This window comes from Rutilus rutilus, assembly GCF_951802725.1.
Source record: "Rutilus rutilus genome assembly, chromosome: 25".
Lineage (NCBI taxonomy): Eukaryota > Metazoa > Chordata > Actinopteri > Cypriniformes > Leuciscidae > Rutilus > Rutilus rutilus.
In genome coordinates, this window is record NC_140229.1 from 7,925,693 (window position 1) to 7,945,735 (window position 20,043).

Consider the following 20,043-nt stretch of genomic DNA (forward strand, 5'->3'; position numbering starts at 1 on the left):
CTTTACAAAGAGAATATAATATGACTGAAACTGTTTACCTTGTCGAAGTTCTTCTGCTTCTTGTCAAGGTTGGCAGCCAAACCATTGGCTCTCTCCACATCGATCATGAGGTCCTCCACCTCACCCTGGAGTCTCTGTTTGGTCTTCTCCAGAGATGCACATTTGGAGTTTACGGCCTCAACTTGTTCCTCTGCCTCTTGCAGACGCTGAGCCAGCTTCTTCCTGTTAAGTAATACACATTATTTTTAATTCTAATCTATAAAATAGCTATGAGAGTTAGGAATATTATACAGTAATATACATACTTGGACTCTTCAAGCTCCTCAGTGCGCTGGATGGCATCAGTTTCATATTTGGTTCTCCACTGAGCAACCTCACTGTTGGCCTTTGACATTCCCCGCTGCAGCTCAGCCTTTGCCTCCTGCTCTTCCTCAAACTGCTCACGGAGCAGGTCGCAGTCATGACGGGCAGATTGCACAGCATGGGCCAGTGCGTTCTTAGCCTAAGGGACAAAGTCGCATAATATTATTGTATTATTGTCTCTACAGTAAAGTAATTGACAAGTATGTGCATGAATTGATTATGCTGTATTACCTTAACCTCCTCTTCAATATGCCTCTTAAGCTCCTCAATTTGCTGAGTGGAAGCTTGTTTGCCTCTGGTGAGCTGAGAAACCAGAGCCTCCTTCTCCTCCAGCTGACGGCCAAACTCACCTGTATAGATTTAGATTCACTGTGTCAGACTTTTCTATGTCTCTATCAGTTTATTTAAAAACAAATGGATGTAAGATTGTATCAGTGTTACAGTCAGAAATTTACAGCTGAACAATCTTAATACACTTATTTTTGATTAAGTATTGTTGATAATTATTGTTAATTATTGACATTAATTACTTTTTATATAATATGAATTTGTTCATGAGTTACCATTTTCAGTTTGAAATCTTGCACTTTGAGTACTGAGATCATTTAACTGACGAACGTTCTCGTCATTCTTGGACTTAATTTCACTCAGTTGGTCCTCAAGTGTGCGGCACATCTTCTCAAGATTGCCCTGCAAATACAAAGGTCATTAGATATTTGAAAGAACTTCAAGACTTGTTGTATGTGACCCGTGCTGCCAAAATAAGTCACAATGAGCACATTTTCAAAAATTAGTTATCGTTATTTACTTTTATTCTTATCAAAAAACCTTCCTGTATGATGATGTATGATGATGTATGATTTGTTGGAACCAGACAAAAAAGGACTGCGCTACACCTATTTGAAGTCAATAGAGTCAGCAAAGTATATTTTGAGAAAAATCTAGTTAAAGTTTTCTGAAGGATCCAAAACAAAATCACCCAGCAACCATACCTTAAAATCCATGGTAATACCACCAAATTTGGCACACACCAAATCAAAACCAAATATCTATAGGAAAAATATATATAAAAAATGTTTTCCATGACACCACAATTGTTTGATTAACATTAATGAGACAGCAGCCTGTATATTGAGACCTACTGTAGTGCAAGTATCTATTATAATGTTACATAGCAGATGTTTTTCCCCAACAGTTAACCAAACGTTCACTTAAGGCATAACAGATAAGGTTTACGTGAATATTCGGCAAGACAGATATTTTGAAATACTGCAATTCTGTGGACAGGTGTATATTGGGATTGCGTGCTGTCTGAGAGGCGTCTTTGTGTTGATCTGTCAGTCAGTGCAAGTAAGATCATTTTGTTTACATCAGCATGAGTTTAAAAATCATATTTCATTGGTTCAGACTTAAGCCATCGAGAATTCGCTATGAATATTAAAACTTGTGCTGAGGGGAAGCACCAGTCGTTGAGAAGCGAGTAAAAAAAAATGGCAATTTTTCATGGATTATTAGAACAAAGGAAAGATTTAGGAAGGTACACCTCTCAGAAAAGGTAAAAATAAATATCATTTTAGATGTTTAATTACTATTTGGAGCATTGGGATCGCTAGAAGAGGGCTTAATGAACCAATTTTTGTGAATGAAAATGAAATTCGACCAAAATTTACATTTGCCTGTAGCTCGTAATTAGATCATGCGTATTACGACACATTTTGCCAGCATGGGTCACATATATTCTTTAGAATATTTCCCAACCTTTGCTTTGGCAACAGCTTCCATGTTGCTGGAAAGATCATCAATCTCCATTTTGAATTCGCTCTTCTCTTTCTCAAGCTTCTGCTTGACACGCTGCAGGTTGTCGATTTGCTCTCCCAGCTCGGCCACACTGTCTGCCTGCTTCTTGCGGAGGGCACCAGCAGTAGCTTCATGCTGGAGGGTGGACTCTTCAAGATCACGACGCAGCTTCTGGAATTCAGCTTCACGCTTCTTATTCATCTCGATCTGAGCAGAAGTGGCTCCTCCAGCCTCCTCAAGCCTCTCACTGATCTCCTCAAGTTCCCTGGAGAGATCAGCTCTCTGCTTCTCAATCTTGGCACGAGCAGCGCGCTCAGCCTCAATCTCTTCCTCCAGTTCCTCAATGCGGGCCTATGGTGGTAAGTAGTTAATTTGATTTTTGGTTATCTGTATTTGATCATAATGATGTAATGTTTGAAAAAAAAAAAAATCTCAAAATACCTGAAGCTCCTTGATTTTCTTCTGGAGTTGAGCACCCAGAGATTGTTCATCTTCAATCTTGCTGAGCAGCTGACTTGTTTCAAAGTCTTTCCTGTTCAACAATAAGTACTTGTAAAAAAACAAACATAACACAACAATAAAAATGTTCAATGTTTTCAAAGATTTCCTGCTTTAATTACTTTTTTATTTTCTCATCAGATTGCTGCTTGTCATTCTCCAGGTCCATGACGGACTCTTGGGATAATTTCAGGTCTCCTTCAAGCTTTCTCTTGGTTCTCTCCAGGTCCATGCGGAGCTTCTTCTCTTGTTCAAGGGAACCCTCAAGCTACAGGACAATGATATATAAAATATGTTCACAGCAGAAAACAGTTGATTTGATGAATTAATATAATTAATTTACATAATCAACTCACATCATCAACTTGCTGCTCAAGCTTTGTCTTGGCTTTGCTCAGGGTGTTGACTTTGTCCTCCTCGGCCTGAAGATCATCCAGTGTCTGCTGATGTGACTCTTGGAGGGCTTTCTTCTCCTTCGTAACCTTAGCAATGCTCTCATCCTGAGCTGCCATTTCCTCAGTCAAGTTCTTGACCTGTAGGATTTTATGTTCCAAGTAAACTTAAATATTACAATTCATATTCTATATCAATATATAAAAGAGAGATTAAATCTAATGTTAAACCAACTCAATCTCCAACCTTATTCTCAGTGGCATGTTTCTCCTTCTCCACTTTAGCCAAGGTGAGCTCCAGGTCATCGATGTCTTTCTTCAGCTCAGAGCACTCATCCTCCAGTTTCCTCTTCTTGGCTGTCAGTTCAGCATTGATTTCTTCCTCATCCTCCAGTCTCTCAGTTGTCTCTTTGAGTTTAGCTTCAAGCTGGATTTTGCTTTTAATCAGACCCTCACACCTCTCCTCAGCATCTGAGAGACCCTCAGATTCCTGTTAGTAAAATAGATTGCTATTTCATTGGAAACAACCTTGCTTATTTTTAATGTAGCCAAAATTCAGATAATTATAAAATATACTCACAGATGCAACTTGCAGCTGCAGATCATTTTTCTCTTGCAGCAGTGATACCATCTTTTCTTCAAGCTCCTTCTTTCTGGCTTCAGCCTTAACCAAAGCCTCTTTGCATTTTGTATAGTCCTCTTTCATGTTTGCCAGCTCCTTCTCAGTCTCTGCACTCTGAAGCAGAGGCTTAATCTTGTAATAAACCTTCATCCATGGCCAATGTTTGACATTCATGAATGAACGGATGTTGTATTGGATGGTGTAAATCGACTCCCTGTGAATAATTCATCATTAAATGGCATAATCATTATTAAGTTTGCAGTTATCATTGATGTCATATTTACTCATGAGAATAATCACCTCCTCTCCGTCATTTTCACATACTCCCTCCTCATCACGTAGCCACGACAGAGAGCCTGAGTCATTGTGACCAGAGCAGCCAGTTTCTCATCACGCATCTCCTCAAGAACACCCAGAAGACCAGCTTTGAAGAACACCTGAATTTATGTAAAACAGTAAATCAAAATATATTGATTTAAACTGTATAAGCTAAATGACCATGATCACTGAATCTTTGAAATTTGTAAAGCTAAATAATGAACCTTTGTATGTCCAAATCTGTAGTCGTCATGATTAACGTCGATGGATCCCAGGAGTTTCTCACTGGCCTTCTTGTTATCCATAAACTGTCCCTCTGGGATAACACCGGCATTCAGCACCTTGTATCTATGGAAAATGTATCAAAATACTTCATATCTTTTAATTAGGAACCTCCTAGGAAATGTTGTTTTCATGTGGTCCCATTTACCTCTGCTTAAAGTCACCATATTGGATTCTGCTGGGGAAGCCCTTTGTGCAGATTCTGATACCCTCCAGAACACCGTTACACCTCAGCTGGTGGATAACCAGGAAGTTCTGCATGAGACCTAAAACGAACAGTTTACACCATGAACTTGGTAAATTAACCAAAATATCTGTACGTTTTTTTATTATTTTATATATATATATATACTTTACCTGGAGTCTTGGACTCATTGGGAATCAGGCAACGCACAAAGTGAGGGTGAGTGGCCCTCAAGTTGGTCATGAGTTTGCCCAAGTTCTCCTGTGGAGAATAGAAAAAGGTTGGCATGCTTTGTATTTCTTTATTTTATTTTTTTTCTAAAATAATGCAATATTGCTGTGATGTCATCTCTTTACATACCCTGAACTGGGAAGACACAGTCTGCATGGAGCCACCCTTCTTCTTGCCTCCCTTTTTAGTATTATCTATTGAGATAAAAATACAAAGGATCATGTATAAATGCAAAAACAAGAAAGTTAGTTCAAAACTGAATCAAAGTTTTGTTAAATAGATTTTTTCTTTACCCTCAACAACAGGTGGGTAGAGAGTAGCCAGCAGTTTGACAGAAGACTTCTGGTACAGCAGCAGAACAGAATCATTCAGTGGATCCTTGTTCTTGTCCAGCCAGCCAGTGACATTGTAGTCCACAGTTCCAGCGTAGTGAACCAGGGAGAAGTGGGCTTCAGCCTTGCCTTTGGCAGGCTTTGGTTTCTCGAAAGCTTTGTTCTTGCCAAGATGCTGATCATATAGCTTGTTCTTGAAGGAAGCGTCTGAAGCCTTGGGGAACATGCACTCCTCTTCAAGGATGGAGAAGATACCCATGGGCTGTTTATAAAAGAATGTTGTTTATTGTCAAAAATTGGAGATTTTGAGAATAGGATCAATGGAAATTAATAAATTCATAAACCATTGATAACCTTCTCAATGAGCTCAATGCAAGAAGCCAAGTCCATGCCGAAGTCAATGAAATCCCAAACAATGCCCTCCTTCTTGTACTCCTCTTGCTCCAGCACAAACATGGTGTGGTTGAAAAACTGTTGCAGTTTCTCATTGGTGAAGTTGATACACAGCTGCTCCATGCTGTTGTACTGGAGGACAAAAAATGACAGAAACATTTACTACCTTCTGAATATCATTCATTTTGACATAAAAAGAGACAAAAGAATCATTCTTACATCAAAGATCTCAAAGCCAGCAATATCCAGCACGCCAATGTAGAAATTTCTTTGTTGTTTTGTGTCCAACATCTGGTTGATACGAATGACCATCCACAAGAACATCCTCTCATAGATAGATTTGGCCAAGGCGCTAACAGAGTTGTACACCTGTAAGTAGAACAGAGTGGATATTTCATTCTGCTACTGCAGTAATTAGCCAGAATTTGAGGTTAAACACATGGCATGCTGGAAATGTTACTATACCTGTTGCACGGTCTGGCCTTTGGTCACATACTCATTTCCGACCTTGACTCTGGGGTAGCACAAACCCTTCAGCATATCAGCAGAGTTCAAACCCAGAAGATAGGCGATTTTGTCAGCCTCTGTTAAATACATTTTAAAATAAATTATCTTTGCTGTATAGAGTCTTTTGTGTAAAATTATAATAAATCAGGCACTAGGTACTTTGCCTTTTTTTTTTTTTTTTTTTATGCACACAACTTCTAGTTTATATTTACACTAAACATTTTATACACAGTTTCTGTTATCAGCAAAGTCAGTGCAATGATTACTATTTTAAAGCCCAGGATAACAAGTCTCACCCTCTGTGCCATCAGGCTCAGCCTGCTCCTCACGCTGCTTCTGCTTGAACTTCATGTTACCATGATGAATCACTGCTCCAGTGAACTTGTAGATGCCTACTTTCTCCTCACTTGTGAAACCAAGAATGTCAATAGCTTCCTGTGAATTACAGAGAATAATATAATATATGATTTGCCATATTTAAATAGAATATGTCAATATTTAAATAGCAATGACTCACATCAGTAGCATCCAGCTCAGCTTTATCATCAATGCTGGCCACTGTGATCTGACCCTGACTGCACATGTGGAAGTCATAGGGGTTGGTGGTGAGGAGTGACATTTCTGTAAAATACACACCATTAATGAAAGCATCTTACAATATTATCTGAAACATTGAATGAATGAAATATGTGCACCTACCAACAATCTCAGGCTTATGGTTGGTCATCATCTGGAAGAAGATGTGGTAGCCTCTCTCATCTGGAAGCTGGAATGACACTCTAGACTTCTCCAGCAGATCTGTTGAGAAAATGTACTTGAGTCACAATCATCTGAAGAGTGACAGACAAAGACAACTGTTCAGGATGGATCAATGAAATCATGTCCACCTACATGTCTCAATGTCAGCACTAGCCAGTTTTCCAGTGGTGCCGAAATGAATTCTGATGAATTTACCCTGTTTAAATCATAATAGCATTATACATAAATAATTATTATAATCTCTTTATAGAAAACTCTGTACAGTAAAATTTTACATAACTGACCATCTGTACTGTAAATAAACAGTGGTTAACTTACAAAACGAGAGGAGTTGTCATTTCTCACAGTCTTGGCATTACCATAAGACTCAAGCAGAGGGTTGGCAGCAATGATCTGGTCCTCAAGAGAGCCCTGTGATGTTTGAAGGGTTTTCATTTATTTTCAATTGTTTTTCTATTTCATGACTAAACACAATTTATAGGCATTTCACAAATTCACATATTGTATAGTTTGTGAGATGAGTGTAAATTATCATCTTTTAAAATAATATATATGACATAGTTTTGTATCTCGTACCTTTATTTTACTGGCCTCTTTCTTGACACCTGACACTGCAACTGTGGCAAAGTACTGGATGACACGTTTGGTGTTCACAGTCTTTCCTGCACCAGATTCTCCACTGGTTTATAAGAGATTAGAAGACAGAAGATTGAAGGACATGTAGACTTTTCAATGTATATTCAATCTTTGTTCAGTCTTAAATTCTATTTTGTAAATATCTCCATAAATTTTCCATCCATGTTATACTTTTCATTTTTGTCATGGTCTGAAATTAAATTAAAATACTTACGTAATCAGGACAGACTGGTTTTCTCTATCTGTTGATTGAAGTTTGTAAAATATCCGGTAAATATTTATTGTATTAACAGCAACATCTAATTCATCTTAATGAATTCTATAGCATTCAATTCCATAATGTCTTACCAGTCTGCATGAACTGATATGCGTTGTCAGAGACAGAGAAGATGTGGGGTGGGGCCTCCATACGCTTTTTGCCTCTGTAGGCAGACACCACTTCTGCATCATACACTGGGAGCCACTTGTAGGGGTTCACAGTTGCGCAGAAGAGTCCAGAGTAGGTCTGAAATGAGCAGAGACATGGTCAGATTGCAACAACACAGACCAAATGAACTTAAATGCTTTTGTTTGTTGTTTCAGAACTTACGTAGATCATCCATGCAGCATAACGCTCTTTGAGGTTATACAGCACAGAGGCTTCATTGAGATGGGTCATCATGGCCATGTCCTCAATCTTGTCATACTTGGGAGGATTCATTGGGTAGACATCTTCTTCCTTAGCAACTCTCTCCTATAAATTTGATAAATTAGGTATTAGATATAAAAGAAAACAATGTAATAAGTAATTTAATGAGCATCTACATAAAATGGAAATTCAAATTTACCTCCTGAGTGTCAAGCAAAACAACTGTGACTTTGCCACCGTCTTTGCTCTTGATTGTTCCCTTGAGGTACAACTCTTTGACATCAGCCACATAGCAGGCAGCCTTGGCATCAAACGGTTTGGCCTGAGCCTCCATTCTCTCCCTCTCAGGCTTCCGAAGGTAAATGGCAGCTTTGCCATAAGCGGCCATCTCCGCGTCTGTACTCATGGTGGCGGCTTACTAAAGAGTTACAAATTTTATAAATATTCAACAATGGCAAGACACATAAAATATAAAACACATGAATTGTGTTAGGAAAGAGGCATATTCCTAAGTGTAGGCTTACACATGAATACAGACACATAAAACAATACTAGATAAACATTTAGATAGAAAGCAAGAAGCAGGTAAGGGGCCCATTAATGGCAAAAATGTCGATTGAATATGTCTTTCTGGTGATGAAATAGAAATGCTGGTGTCAGGGGATGGCACATACAGTACAATATGAATTGTGGCATATATGAAGTTTCAGGACAATACAGAGATTTTCACTGCCGACTATGAGTCTCACTTGTGGTCTCTCTGCCTGAGTGCATCCTCCTGCTACGAGTATGTATAAAACAGACAAATATTTCCTGACAAATATTAAAACATTTCTGTGACAGATTTGGTTTCATTATATTAACTTTTCTAATGATTTATATTTATGCAAATCTCATGATGGATTATGATAGCAACACTGCATCCCAAGTTTGAATTTAATCAGACCATCAGTTCTGTAGTTTGAACCAATTTCATGTTTTGCTCTATTATAGCATCATCAATTGACCCTTTCCCGCTTCTTTTTCTGTTTCCTCAGACTGAGTCTGCACAGAAATGTGTCAAATGTCCTCTGCATTTGGGCCAAATTTATATAACTTTCCCACAAGAGGTTCTATGGGCTCTCATAGACTCAAAAGTGGAAGAAGAAAAACAGAATACAATACAACACAATGAAAGCGAATACAATAGGTGGTATATTTGGCACAAAAATAAAGGGTCAATGGGACCCCTTCCTTAAATTCATCTTACTAATACATTTTAAACACATTTCTTTGTAAATAAATTACAGGTTTTTAAAAACAGCATGCTTCACCAGTTTTCATCTATATAGACTATAACAACTGTTTTCCTCTACCCTAATCCACACACTGAATCATAAACTCACTTGCCTTTTGTCCTTGAGACCAGATGAAATGTTCACTACCCTTGGATTTAAAAAAAAAAAATTTTTTATTAAAATGTATTAATATAAATAAAAACACAATTACTTTGAATACAGACGCATAAGTGATGATGTTAAATACCTTTCAGTCACAGTAAGCACAGGCTCTTACCACTTGATGGAACTTCTGAGGTCTTCTCTGCATCTCTTCTGGTCTACCCTCTTGGCTTTTATAGAAGTTGATCATGCACACTAAGCAGAATCTATACATGGGCAGCCAAAATATATTTTGATATATGATGCGCTTTCTTGAAACCTTTATTGCTTCAAAATATATAGGTCACTCACAGCTTCCATCTCAAAGTGCATGTGTATTATAATTATTTATTTTTAGACTTTATGACACACACTGGAGTAAATAAATCCTTTTTTGGGATGAGGGGTACATTCAGCCACAGAGCTACAGCCTAAGCCTCAGCCACATGGAGACTAAAATGATTCAAAACCACATGTTCACCCTTGAGTGGTCAAAGCCAGCAAACAATGCTAATTACCATGCTGTAAACACAATATCTCGTCTGCCGTCTCTCATATCTCTCGTTATACGTCACTAGATGTTCAGTTTTTGTAAAAATTTTGTAAATGCAGTTGTCACTACCTTAAATTACTAAACTGTGTGTGTACAGAACAGGATTAAGCACTAAAAGGTGAACTGACAGCTGAATTTAGCTGCAGTATGTACATGGCCTTAAAGTTTCCTTCTAGAGGTATAAAGCTACATCCACCAAACTCGGCTCAGACCTTCAGACTGTTCTGACTTGGGTTGCTATATCTTTTCTAACTAATTGGACTTCCGGTTTTCCTAAAATGATGATCAATACTCAGAAAAATCCCACAGACTTACATTGATGGAATGTTCAAGTGAGCCATGGCTGATAAAATTCTAATTTAAACACCCAGAAGCCCACTAGAGTCAATTAAAAGTGCCAAGGGTCAGAGGGTGACCACAACCATCCTTTCACTGGCAACACTCTTTGTCTTCCTCTGTGACTACTAATTACATAGTTCTGGCATGAAAGTCTGAATGGTACAGGCTGATAGGTCTTTAACTTATTGGTAGCAATCATGTCGTTATTTACATAGCACAGCTGATTGGTTGCTGTTGCCTCAGCGGCCAATGAGCTTGCTGCTCAAATATTCAAATAGTTGGCATTGTTTGCTGTTACAGTCTGCAGTGCACTTTCAGAACCCTCCCCCCTCCCCAGCTTTTAATTCATGTATTTTACGTGTGCAGCAACAGAAGCATGTCTTACATGCTCACATAAACATCTGTGAACTGAAGGTGTTCGCAGTAGCAAGTCTCGGTACTTGCTCTGAGAGCTGCCAACTCTCACGCATTCACCGTGAGACTCACGCAATTTACACTTTTCACACGCTCTCACGCCACACATTCATTTTCTCATGCACAGAAAAATCGCGAAGCAAAGAGGACACGGAGACCGACAGACTAGACAGAGCAAGTTACTTATGATAGAAAAAAAAATCTAAGTCTATCTCAGCTCTCAGATTCTGTCAATTTTATTACGAAATTCAAACTTGAACAAAATGTGACATGACAGATCCCTAGCGGCACGTGAACCGATCATCTCTAGCTAGTAAATAAACACTAATGAACAATGTTGAAAGATACAGTACAACTTACCGAAATGTATATTCCTCATACATAATATCGATCAATCAGTGTTTTTCGACCACGGAAGGGATCAATAAAACAGCTGGAGAACAATTATGACACAGCATTTACCTCAGGAAAGCCATTTAATGACCATAATATAGCTATAGCACCTTAGCTGGCTAGAAAAAAAACAACTATTGAGAGTATTTTGCTAAATATGTGTATTCTACCATATTACATATTTATTATATTTTTACTTATATCATTAAATAAAGTTGTTATTATAATAAAAAAACACATTATATTTAATTTGAGTTATTTTTAACCTGAAATAATACTACCAGCTGATAGGGCTCTCTGTATGATTACAGCATTAGGTGAGTTTTATTTTTTTTCTTGAGAAAAATTAACACCTATCTTGTACAGCCTACCTAATATTTATTCAAATGAGTCGATATTAAATCAAATCACAAGAATTGAATTGATTTGAAATTTTGAAATTTGTGTCAAGCAATAATAATAAAAACTTAGCTTACCAGAAATTGTACCATGTAAACATTGTAACATGGTGTCACCTATAATAAAATTCATTTTAGATATGAAAATGTTGTGACAATCACAATACACTTATTGTGATGCAAGATTTCTCTTTTTCTTTTTTTTTTCTTTTTTACATAAAAAAGGAACACTCATAACACTCTATACCAACAGATACCTTCCCCTGATCCTGCTGGAAAGCTTACCTCATGCAAGTATCAGAGTCATTCCCCTTAGCCTGACCTTTCAGTTAACCAAGCTGTAATTTCAGCCTCCTCAATATGCTTTTCCACATCTTAAGATTCATATCTGGTATTTATATCTTTTTAGTTATTTTCTATTAGGACTTTCTTAAATGGAAACATGAGTTTAGATGCTGGAAAATCCCATTTCTATTCCAGCCAGTGAAACACACATGGTCCTTTTGGACTGCTTTAACCCATAGTATGCCCTTTAACCTAATAAAAAATGTATGTGTTCTGCTTTAATGTGTTATCAGCTGTTTCCCACGTACAGTATGTGTGCCACATATATACTGTAGGTTATTTATTTTTACACCCCCAAGTTTCATCATTTAACCTGAAGTTTAATGTTGAGTAACTGTGTATACGGAAAGTATTTATGAGCAAAGACAAGGGATGGTAGTCGTTTTGTTGACGTTTTCTCTTTGGCGGTTCTCTTGAGTGTAATAAGTATTGTCTTTCATGTGTGTCTATGTAATGATTCCTGTCTTGTGTTTCCCTCGTCTTGTGTGGACTTTAGTTATTTCCTGTTCTGTGTCATGTTTTGTAGTCCTTTGTAGTTTTTCTAGTTTATTAGTATCCCCAGGTGTTTTCTCTTAGTCACGCCCCCCTTGTTATCTTGTTTAGCTGGTTAGTCACTGTATTTATACCCTGTGTCTTGGTTCAGTGTTTGTGGGTTCTTTTTATTTGTGATGTTGTTTTAGTCTGGTTGTTCTGTTCCCTAGTTTTGTTCCTTTATCTGAGTCTGTCTTGTTCCTAGTTTAATTAATAAATCTGTTGCTTTTGGATCCTGCTTCCTCCATTGATTCAACCCTGCATCGTCACAGAAGAACCCACCAAACAACGAGGATCCAGCAACAATGATCTCCAGGAATCCTGTAGGACGGATTATGTGTCTCCGTCAGGGAGACCGGATCATTGAGGAATACGTACAGGAGTTTATCAATCTGGCAAATGTTACCCCTATTGACCCTATGTGCCTCATGATCTTTTTTAGAGGGGGACTATCAGAGCCACTTGGGTCAACCATGCCACTGCACTCTCCCCACGGCACTTTAGAACTTTATATTAACTTGGCCCTGCAGCTGAGTGATTCGGGATATGCTGTGGGGATCACGGAAGAGAAACATGGTACTCCCACATTAGCTCTTATTCCAGAGACTGTTCACGTCGCTTCTGCTGATTCAGAGACTGTTCACGTCGCTTCTGCTGATCCAGAGACTGTTCACGTCGCTTCTGCTGATCCAGAGACTGTTCACGTCGCTTCTGCTGATCCAGAGACTGTTCACGTCGCTTCTGCTGATCCAGAGACTGTTCAAGTCGCTTCTGCTGATCCAGAGACTGTTCACGTCGCTTCTGCTGATCCAGAGATTGTTCACGTCGCTTCTGCTGATCCAGAGACTGTTCACGTCGCTTCTGCTGATCCAGAGACTGTTCACGTCGCTTCTGCTGATCCAGAGACTGTTCACGTCGCTTCTGCTGATCCAGAGACTGTTCACGTCGCTTCTGCTGATCCAGAGACTGTTCACGTCGCTTCTGCTGATCCAGAGACTGTTCACGTCGCTTCTGCTGATCCAGAGACTGTTCACGTCACTTTTGCTGATCCAGAGACTAAACACGTCACTTTTGCTGATCCAGAGACTGTTCACGTCACTTCCGATGATCCAGAGCTTCACGCCAGTCCAGCCGAGCCTGCACTTCACGCCAGTTCAGAGTCTCCTTCGCCGCTGGTCCTGCCCAGCTCAGAGCCCTATTCGCCGCTGGTCCTGCCCAGCTCAGAGTCCTCTTCGCCGCTGGTCCTGCCCAGCTCAGAGTCCTCTTCGCCGCTGGTCCTGCCCAGCTCAGAGCCCTCTTCGCCGCTGGTCCTGCCCAGCTCAGAGCCCTCTTCGCCGCTGGTCCTGCCCAGCTCAGAGCCCTCTTCGCCGCTGGTCCTGCCCAGCTCAGAGCCCTCTTCGCCGCTGGTCCTGCCCAGCTCAGAGCCCTCTTCGCCGCTGGTCCTGCCCAGCTCAGAGCCCTTTTCGCCGCTGGTCCTGCCCAGTTCAGAGCCCTCTTCGCCGCTGGTCCTGCCCAGCTCAGAGCCCTCTTCGCCGCTGGTCCTGCCCAGCTCAGAGCCCTCTTCGCCGCTGGTCCTGCCCAGTTCAGAGCCCTCTTCGCCGCTGGTCCTGCCCAGCTCAGAGCCCTCTTCGCCGCTGGTCCTGCCCAGCTCAAAGCCCTCTTCATCGCTGGTCCAGGACTCTTTACCGGGGAGCCTCCCTAAGAAAATTTTGGGGGGGGGCAATACACCTCCGGACCAGCCCGATCCGCCAGGACCGCCAGAGGGGTGGTCTCCTGTTCCGCCGTGGCCGCCTGAAGGGTCGTCTCCGCCGTGGCCGCCAGAAGGGTCGTCTCCGCCGTGGCCGCCAGAAGGGTCGTCTCCGCCGTGGCCGCCAGAAGGGTCGTCTCCGCCGTGGCCGCCAGAAGGGTCGTCTCCGCCGTGGCCGCCAGAAGGGTCGTCTCCGCCGTGGCCGCCCGAAGGGTCGTCTCCGCCGTGGCCGCCCGAAGGGTCGTCTCCGCCGTGGCCGCCAGAAGGGTCGTCTCCGCCGTGGCCGCCAGAAGGGTCGTCTCCGCCGTGGCCGCCAGAAGGGTCGTCTCCGCCGTGGCCGCCAGAAGGGTCGTCTCCGCCGTGGCCGCCCGAAGAGTCGTCTCCGCCCTGGCCGCCCGAAGGGTCGTCTCCGCCCGGGTCGCCTGCACAGCCTGCTCCGCCCTGGTTGCCTGCACAGCCTGCTCCGCCCTGGTCGCCTGCACAGCCTGCTCCACCCTGGTCTCTCGTCCTGTCGCAGTCTCCAGGCCCTCTTCCGTTCCATGGGCCTGGCCCTCCATCCCGCCCCCAGTTCCGCCTCCGATCCACCACCCTCCTGGACTATTGTTTTTTGAGGAGTGTCTGGAATCCACTCCTTAAGTGGGGGGCTATGTAATGATTCCTGTCTTGTGTTTCCCTCGTCTTGTGTGGACTTTAGTTATTTCCTGTTCTGTGTCATGTTTTGTAGTCCTTTGTAGTTTTTCTAGTTTATTAGTATCCCCAGGTGTTTTCTCTTAGTCACGCCCCCCTTGTTATCTTGTTTAGCTGGTTAGTCACTGTATTTATACCCTGTGTCTTGGTTCAGTGTTTGTGGGTTCTTTTTATTTGTGATGTTGTTTTAGTCTGGTTGTTCTGTTCCCTAGTTTTGTTCCTTTATCTGAGTCTGTCTTGTTCCTAGTTTAATTAATAAATCTGTTGCTTTTGGATCCTGCTTCCTCCATTGATTCAACCCTGCATCGTCACAGTCTAGGCCATGGGCTGATAATCATCCCTTTTAAGGTGGAGACAGAAGCTGCGTTTACATGGACCCTAATAATCCGATTGTATATAAACTAGTCCAAATCCTTCACTGTGGTGCACTTGCGTTTCTCTCTAAAAGCCCAAACTTAACATCCGAATTAGGCAAATAAGTGTGTGTTGTAAAATGTAGTCTACTCTTACTAAACTGCGGTACATGTTTGATATTAAACAGTGTTATTAAAAGCACATTAAAAAGCGCATTAAAAACACATTAAAGCGCATTTCAGTGTGCGTGTTTCGAGTCGGAGCCCAAATGGATAAGCAAATTGGCTTCGGATACGAGCATAAACATGCATACACAAAAATGTATTTCAGGAGAGTATTCAAGGAAACACAAGTGGTTATGTCTTAAGTAAACTTTCACAGCTGAAAAAGAAAATGTGTATCATTATATTAGATCCGTACATTAGCTCTTAATTTGCAGCCTAATATGCCTGCTGCAGTCTGTCATTAATGATAATCAAACAACAAATGACAAAGAAAAATCTTGACTGAATAATTTAAGTAGCTTTAATAAGGCTTAATCTATATTTGAAAAGTTTCCAAAACGTGACAAATCCATTTTGATTAATTTGAGTAAAAATGTGTTTTCTTTACCAAGAAAGTGGCAAGATGAAAAACATTATTTCTGTTTCAAACTTTCACATAGCATCTTTAGGTTATAATAACATAAAAAATATTAAAATCCAGATTTGGATTTTCAAAGATTTATTATAAAAACTGATTATTTTTTCCCCAAAATGCAATAAATCCATGACACTTTTTTTATTTTATTTTTTATGCAATTAATCCATTGAATCAATATAAAAGTTATTTTTCATATTGAAACTGTTAAAAATACACAAAGTAAGTTGATCCACATATGACAGCCTCTGAACTTGGTCAATATAAAAATAAATGTGGAAAAACATATAATTATACATAAATAAGGAAATAAAAGTATAAATAGTCATTTATTTTTGTTTTTTTACATTTCTTCGCATATTTATTTATGTATTTATTTATTTATTATTAAGTCTGGTTTGGCATTCCAAACTTATTATCACATTTATCACATTTATTTATCTATCTATTTATCTATTTATTTATTTATTCATTTTTAATTTCTGCAGGTTTGGTCCTCCATAAAAACAAGCTTTAGTAGACTTGTTATTCATATCAAAGTCCGTTCAATTGTGTATAAAATCTTCGTTAATACATAGTATCCCTCAGTAAATCAATCTCTAAAATGGCAGGACATTTTGAAACACTGTCTGGAAGCTGAAAACTCTTCTCTTAAAAAATATCCTTGGTTTCATTATAGTAAAATTGTAGTAATCACGTTTTTGGCGGATTTATTACCATTTTAATAACCACAGTTTTACTACAAATAGGCCTTCCATGTTTTTGTTTAGTTTTTTCTTTGTAGTTAAACCATGGTTAATTTTCGTAAGGGTTAACGTGGCTAACTCTATCAAGACCGTTAAAGGTACAATATTTACGATTTTTGTAATAAAATATCCAAAAATCACTTGCACAGTGTGATTTATTTCCTGCAGTTGTGAACTCACAATATCCCAAAAGTTCCCAAAGATTTTTAATTTCAGAGAAATTCCAATTTTAAATAATGGCTGTCCCTGGTCACTTGTCGACTGTCAATGACGTAATATCCGCGTTATCCCTGGTTTCCGCTTGCACTGCCATAGTAACTATGGCGACAGACGTGGACAACTGCATAACGTCTAGCGGCACACTCACGCTGTTGTTGTTTCATTCCAACATTATGGATCATGGCAAGCAGACTTTGGGACAAAAGGAGAAATAAAACGAGGATCAATATTGGCATGGCGTTTTCGAGATGACTAACTTCGACTTCACAGAGACGACACTCTTGCATGTACTTTATTAGACAGGTGAAATGTCCTTATTCCTAGTGATGGCAACCTTTTGTTCCTAACCAATGGTTCGGAGCGTGTATCAAACTGCGTAGAGTCACGTGATTTCAGTAAACGAGGCTTCATTACGTCATAACTGTTACGAAACACTTGATGATCTCTGTCAACCCATAAATCATGAGGAGTCACTGAGAACCAATGAACAAGTGTCTGTGGGTTTTACCTTTGTAGACGTTTTATACATTTGTAGACGTTTTAATTAGACATTAGTATAATTAAAATGAATAATGGTAGTTAATAGTCTTATTGGCCTGTTTTGCTGAGCCATTCATGAAAAAAAACTATGTTGATTGTTAAACCCTGACAATTGATAAAATAATTAATTGATAAAAGAACCATCACCTTTTATAATTCTCTGCAGGTGTTTCACATTATGATTACCTCAAAGTCCCCCCCACAACCCGCTATAGTAATACAGGCCTAGAGGCACGTCACTATAGAGATCGCTAAGACATGTGACCAACTGGGCGGCAACGTCATCAGAATGCAAAGAATTATGGGTATGTTTGGTCCGTTTACATGGGCTGGCATAGCAGGCTAGTGTTCTGGCATGAAAATTATGAAAAATTTGCATGAAAAACAGAATATAATCCTGCAAAATGCAGCGGGCTGAAGAAAACATTGTCGGACCATACCGCCTAAAACTAAATCCTAATGCAAAGACGAGATATGACGAGAAAATAAAGCAAATCAAAGGACTGGATCCTTACGAGCATAGCGACTGGTCAGGGGACGTCAACCTGTTGCCCAACTTCCAGCACCAATATATATACAACTACATGATATTAAGTGTTAGTACATACACACACAGAGTTTTCAGTAACTTCAAGTCGCTGCAGCAGGCCCAGGTCTTATTTACAGATGGATGGGTCCAGGACCTGGAGATTGTAAAAGTCAAAAGTATGCTAATGTTTTAAGCACCACACTCCTCGCTCTCTCTCATCTATCTGCATGCAGTCAGAATTCAACAAACCAACGTAACTTAGTAAGACAAACACATCATGCATAAGTTAAATGGTAAATTGTGAAAAATTTGACTCGTTTACTGCTCTTACCAAATGCGCTTTCTAGTAAAACACTGTTGTTGGAGCTACTGGTGCATGAGCCTTTTGGCGGGTGTCTGACTGTATGGGTGACTGTTAAATAAAAGATAGTTAGCATGGGGGGGGGGGGCAGGAAGGGTCGGGGGTGGCTAAGGGCTGCATTAAGATAGAGGGGAGGGATGAATGATGTAAAGGTGATGAATGGTTTACATGTGGGGGCTAGGGGCAGTGTGTTGTATGTATGAAGGGAGTGAGTTTACTGGTGTTGTGGACCAATCAGTGTAGTATGCAGGTAAGCCCATCCATCCCCAGCCCAATTCCAACCACATTGTACCCCTGATTGGCTGCATGCATCAAATAGCTCAATGTGTCTTGCTAGTACTGTTATGTATTTCTCTACAAGCTATTAATAATGCTTTTATTGTCTTAGGTGAATCACTCCATGCGACTCAGCCAGAAGCCCCTACAGCCATGGGTCATACTTACAGCATGTGGGGAAGTGGAGAGCGCTCACTGCACTTGTATGGCTGGCATGGCAGAGAAGTGCGCACATGTGGCAGCCCTCCTGTACAAGATCGATACAGCTGTGCGTCTGCGGGGAAATGTGACTCCAACAGATGTTGAAGTGTACTGAGTGATGCCCTCCAATATAACCAAAGTGCAAGCCTGGCCATACTATTGACTTTACAACAAGCTCAGCGCAAAAAAAGGCACTTGATCGGTCAGTCTGTGGAGACACCAGCACAGCACCCAAGATACGGACCCGCTCAGGTGGCACATGTTTACCGCAGAAGACACTTGCCGATTTAAAACCCCTCACAGAACTCATGCATGCACACAGGTCCAGACTGTGCTCTGTAATGGAGGAATTCTGCCACCTCTATGCTGACCTCATTCAGCCATGTGTCCTGCCCAAGTCACTGCTGCGTCTTCGCGACCCACGAATGGATGGCTGTGACTTGTCGGTCCTGCTTCAACACTGTGAGGGCCTGATACACCTTGTGGCAGTGACAGCCACAGAGGCAGCTGCACTTGAAAAGAACACAAGACAGCAGCACAAGGAGTTTTGTCTGCAGTTCACAAGGATGGAGTTGAAGCAGACCCACAAATACTACAAACAGGTACAAACTCAGATCTTTGTCACCGAGTCACAGTTCTGTGACTTTGTTGTTTGGACGACCAAAAGCCTTGCAACTGTGCATGTCATGCCTGACGTAGAACTTTGGGAGACCCTTTTGCCAACCGCACAATTTTTTTTTTACAAAGTTGGCCTACCTGAGCTTGTAGCCCATCACTACACTTAACCCCCACCCCCTGTGCCTTCAGCTGAGCTACCTGTGCCATCAGCCGATTCCCAGCCCACAGACAAACCCAAAAAACGAGCACAGAACACAGTCAGAAAAACACTGGCCACATTACAGCCAGGTAAAACACCCAAGCACAAGGTTGTCCCACCAGCCCCTACCAGCACCTGTGACTTATCACCCACAACCTGCCTCATACATTTCCAGTTATCTTTTCTATGGACTCTTTATAATGTAAATGTCTTCATCTAAATGTATTTACATGTTAAATATGTAAAGACACTGAAATTAAGTTGGTTGTTACTACTATTTAAGTTATGTAATTGTGTTTGCAACCAAAGAACACTGATTTTGCACAATTCTTCCTTAATACAGATAAAGGAGGCAGAATTTCATTCAGTCTTTGTGTATTTTATTTACAGAGATGGCTAAAAATCATCACATGTGAGAAGTGACATTACAAAATCTTTTGGAAAACAAAAAAAAAACATGTTTACATAATAGATGTGAGCATGGTGTATAATTCTAACATGACGGCTTCACAACAATACTTGGACACATATTGGTCAAAGCACAGCACACAACCACAATTTTATCCAGCAAAGTCTTATCCTCCCCCTCACAAG

General features: G+C 40.5%; 1 protein-coding gene across 1 annotated transcript in view; it reads right to left on the minus strand.

The window, feature by feature from the left end:
* LOC311284773 (uncharacterized protein) overlaps nucleotides 1-9,530 on the minus strand; it is a 32,421-nt gene extending 22,891 nt beyond the window's left edge. The window contains 31 exon segments of the mRNA XM_084399985.1: nucleotides 39-222; nucleotides 306-502; nucleotides 595-713; nucleotides 927-1,053; nucleotides 2,122-2,511; nucleotides 2,602-2,692; nucleotides 2,781-2,926; nucleotides 3,015-3,191; nucleotides 3,298-3,540; nucleotides 3,631-3,886; nucleotides 3,973-4,109; nucleotides 4,215-4,338; nucleotides 4,421-4,538; nucleotides 4,630-4,717; nucleotides 4,817-4,881; nucleotides 4,981-5,281; nucleotides 5,374-5,544; nucleotides 5,632-5,781; nucleotides 5,878-5,996; nucleotides 6,216-6,354; nucleotides 6,437-6,540; nucleotides 6,619-6,717; nucleotides 6,811-6,874; nucleotides 6,997-7,089; nucleotides 7,255-7,357; nucleotides 7,529-7,556; nucleotides 7,663-7,819; nucleotides 7,904-8,047; nucleotides 8,142-8,360; nucleotides 9,332-9,367; nucleotides 9,467-9,530. Of these exon segments, the coding sequence (XP_084256111.1) occupies nucleotides 39-222; nucleotides 306-502; nucleotides 595-713; nucleotides 927-1,053; nucleotides 2,122-2,511; nucleotides 2,602-2,692; nucleotides 2,781-2,926; nucleotides 3,015-3,191; nucleotides 3,298-3,540; nucleotides 3,631-3,886; nucleotides 3,973-4,109; nucleotides 4,215-4,338; nucleotides 4,421-4,538; nucleotides 4,630-4,717; nucleotides 4,817-4,881; nucleotides 4,981-5,281; nucleotides 5,374-5,544; nucleotides 5,632-5,781; nucleotides 5,878-5,996; nucleotides 6,216-6,354; nucleotides 6,437-6,540; nucleotides 6,619-6,717; nucleotides 6,811-6,874; nucleotides 6,997-7,089; nucleotides 7,255-7,357; nucleotides 7,529-7,556; nucleotides 7,663-7,819; nucleotides 7,904-8,047; nucleotides 8,142-8,348 (4,341 nt within the window). The 5' untranslated portion in view covers nucleotides 8,349-8,360; nucleotides 9,332-9,367; nucleotides 9,467-9,530.
* Nucleotides 9,531-20,043: the final 10,513 nt, after the last annotated feature.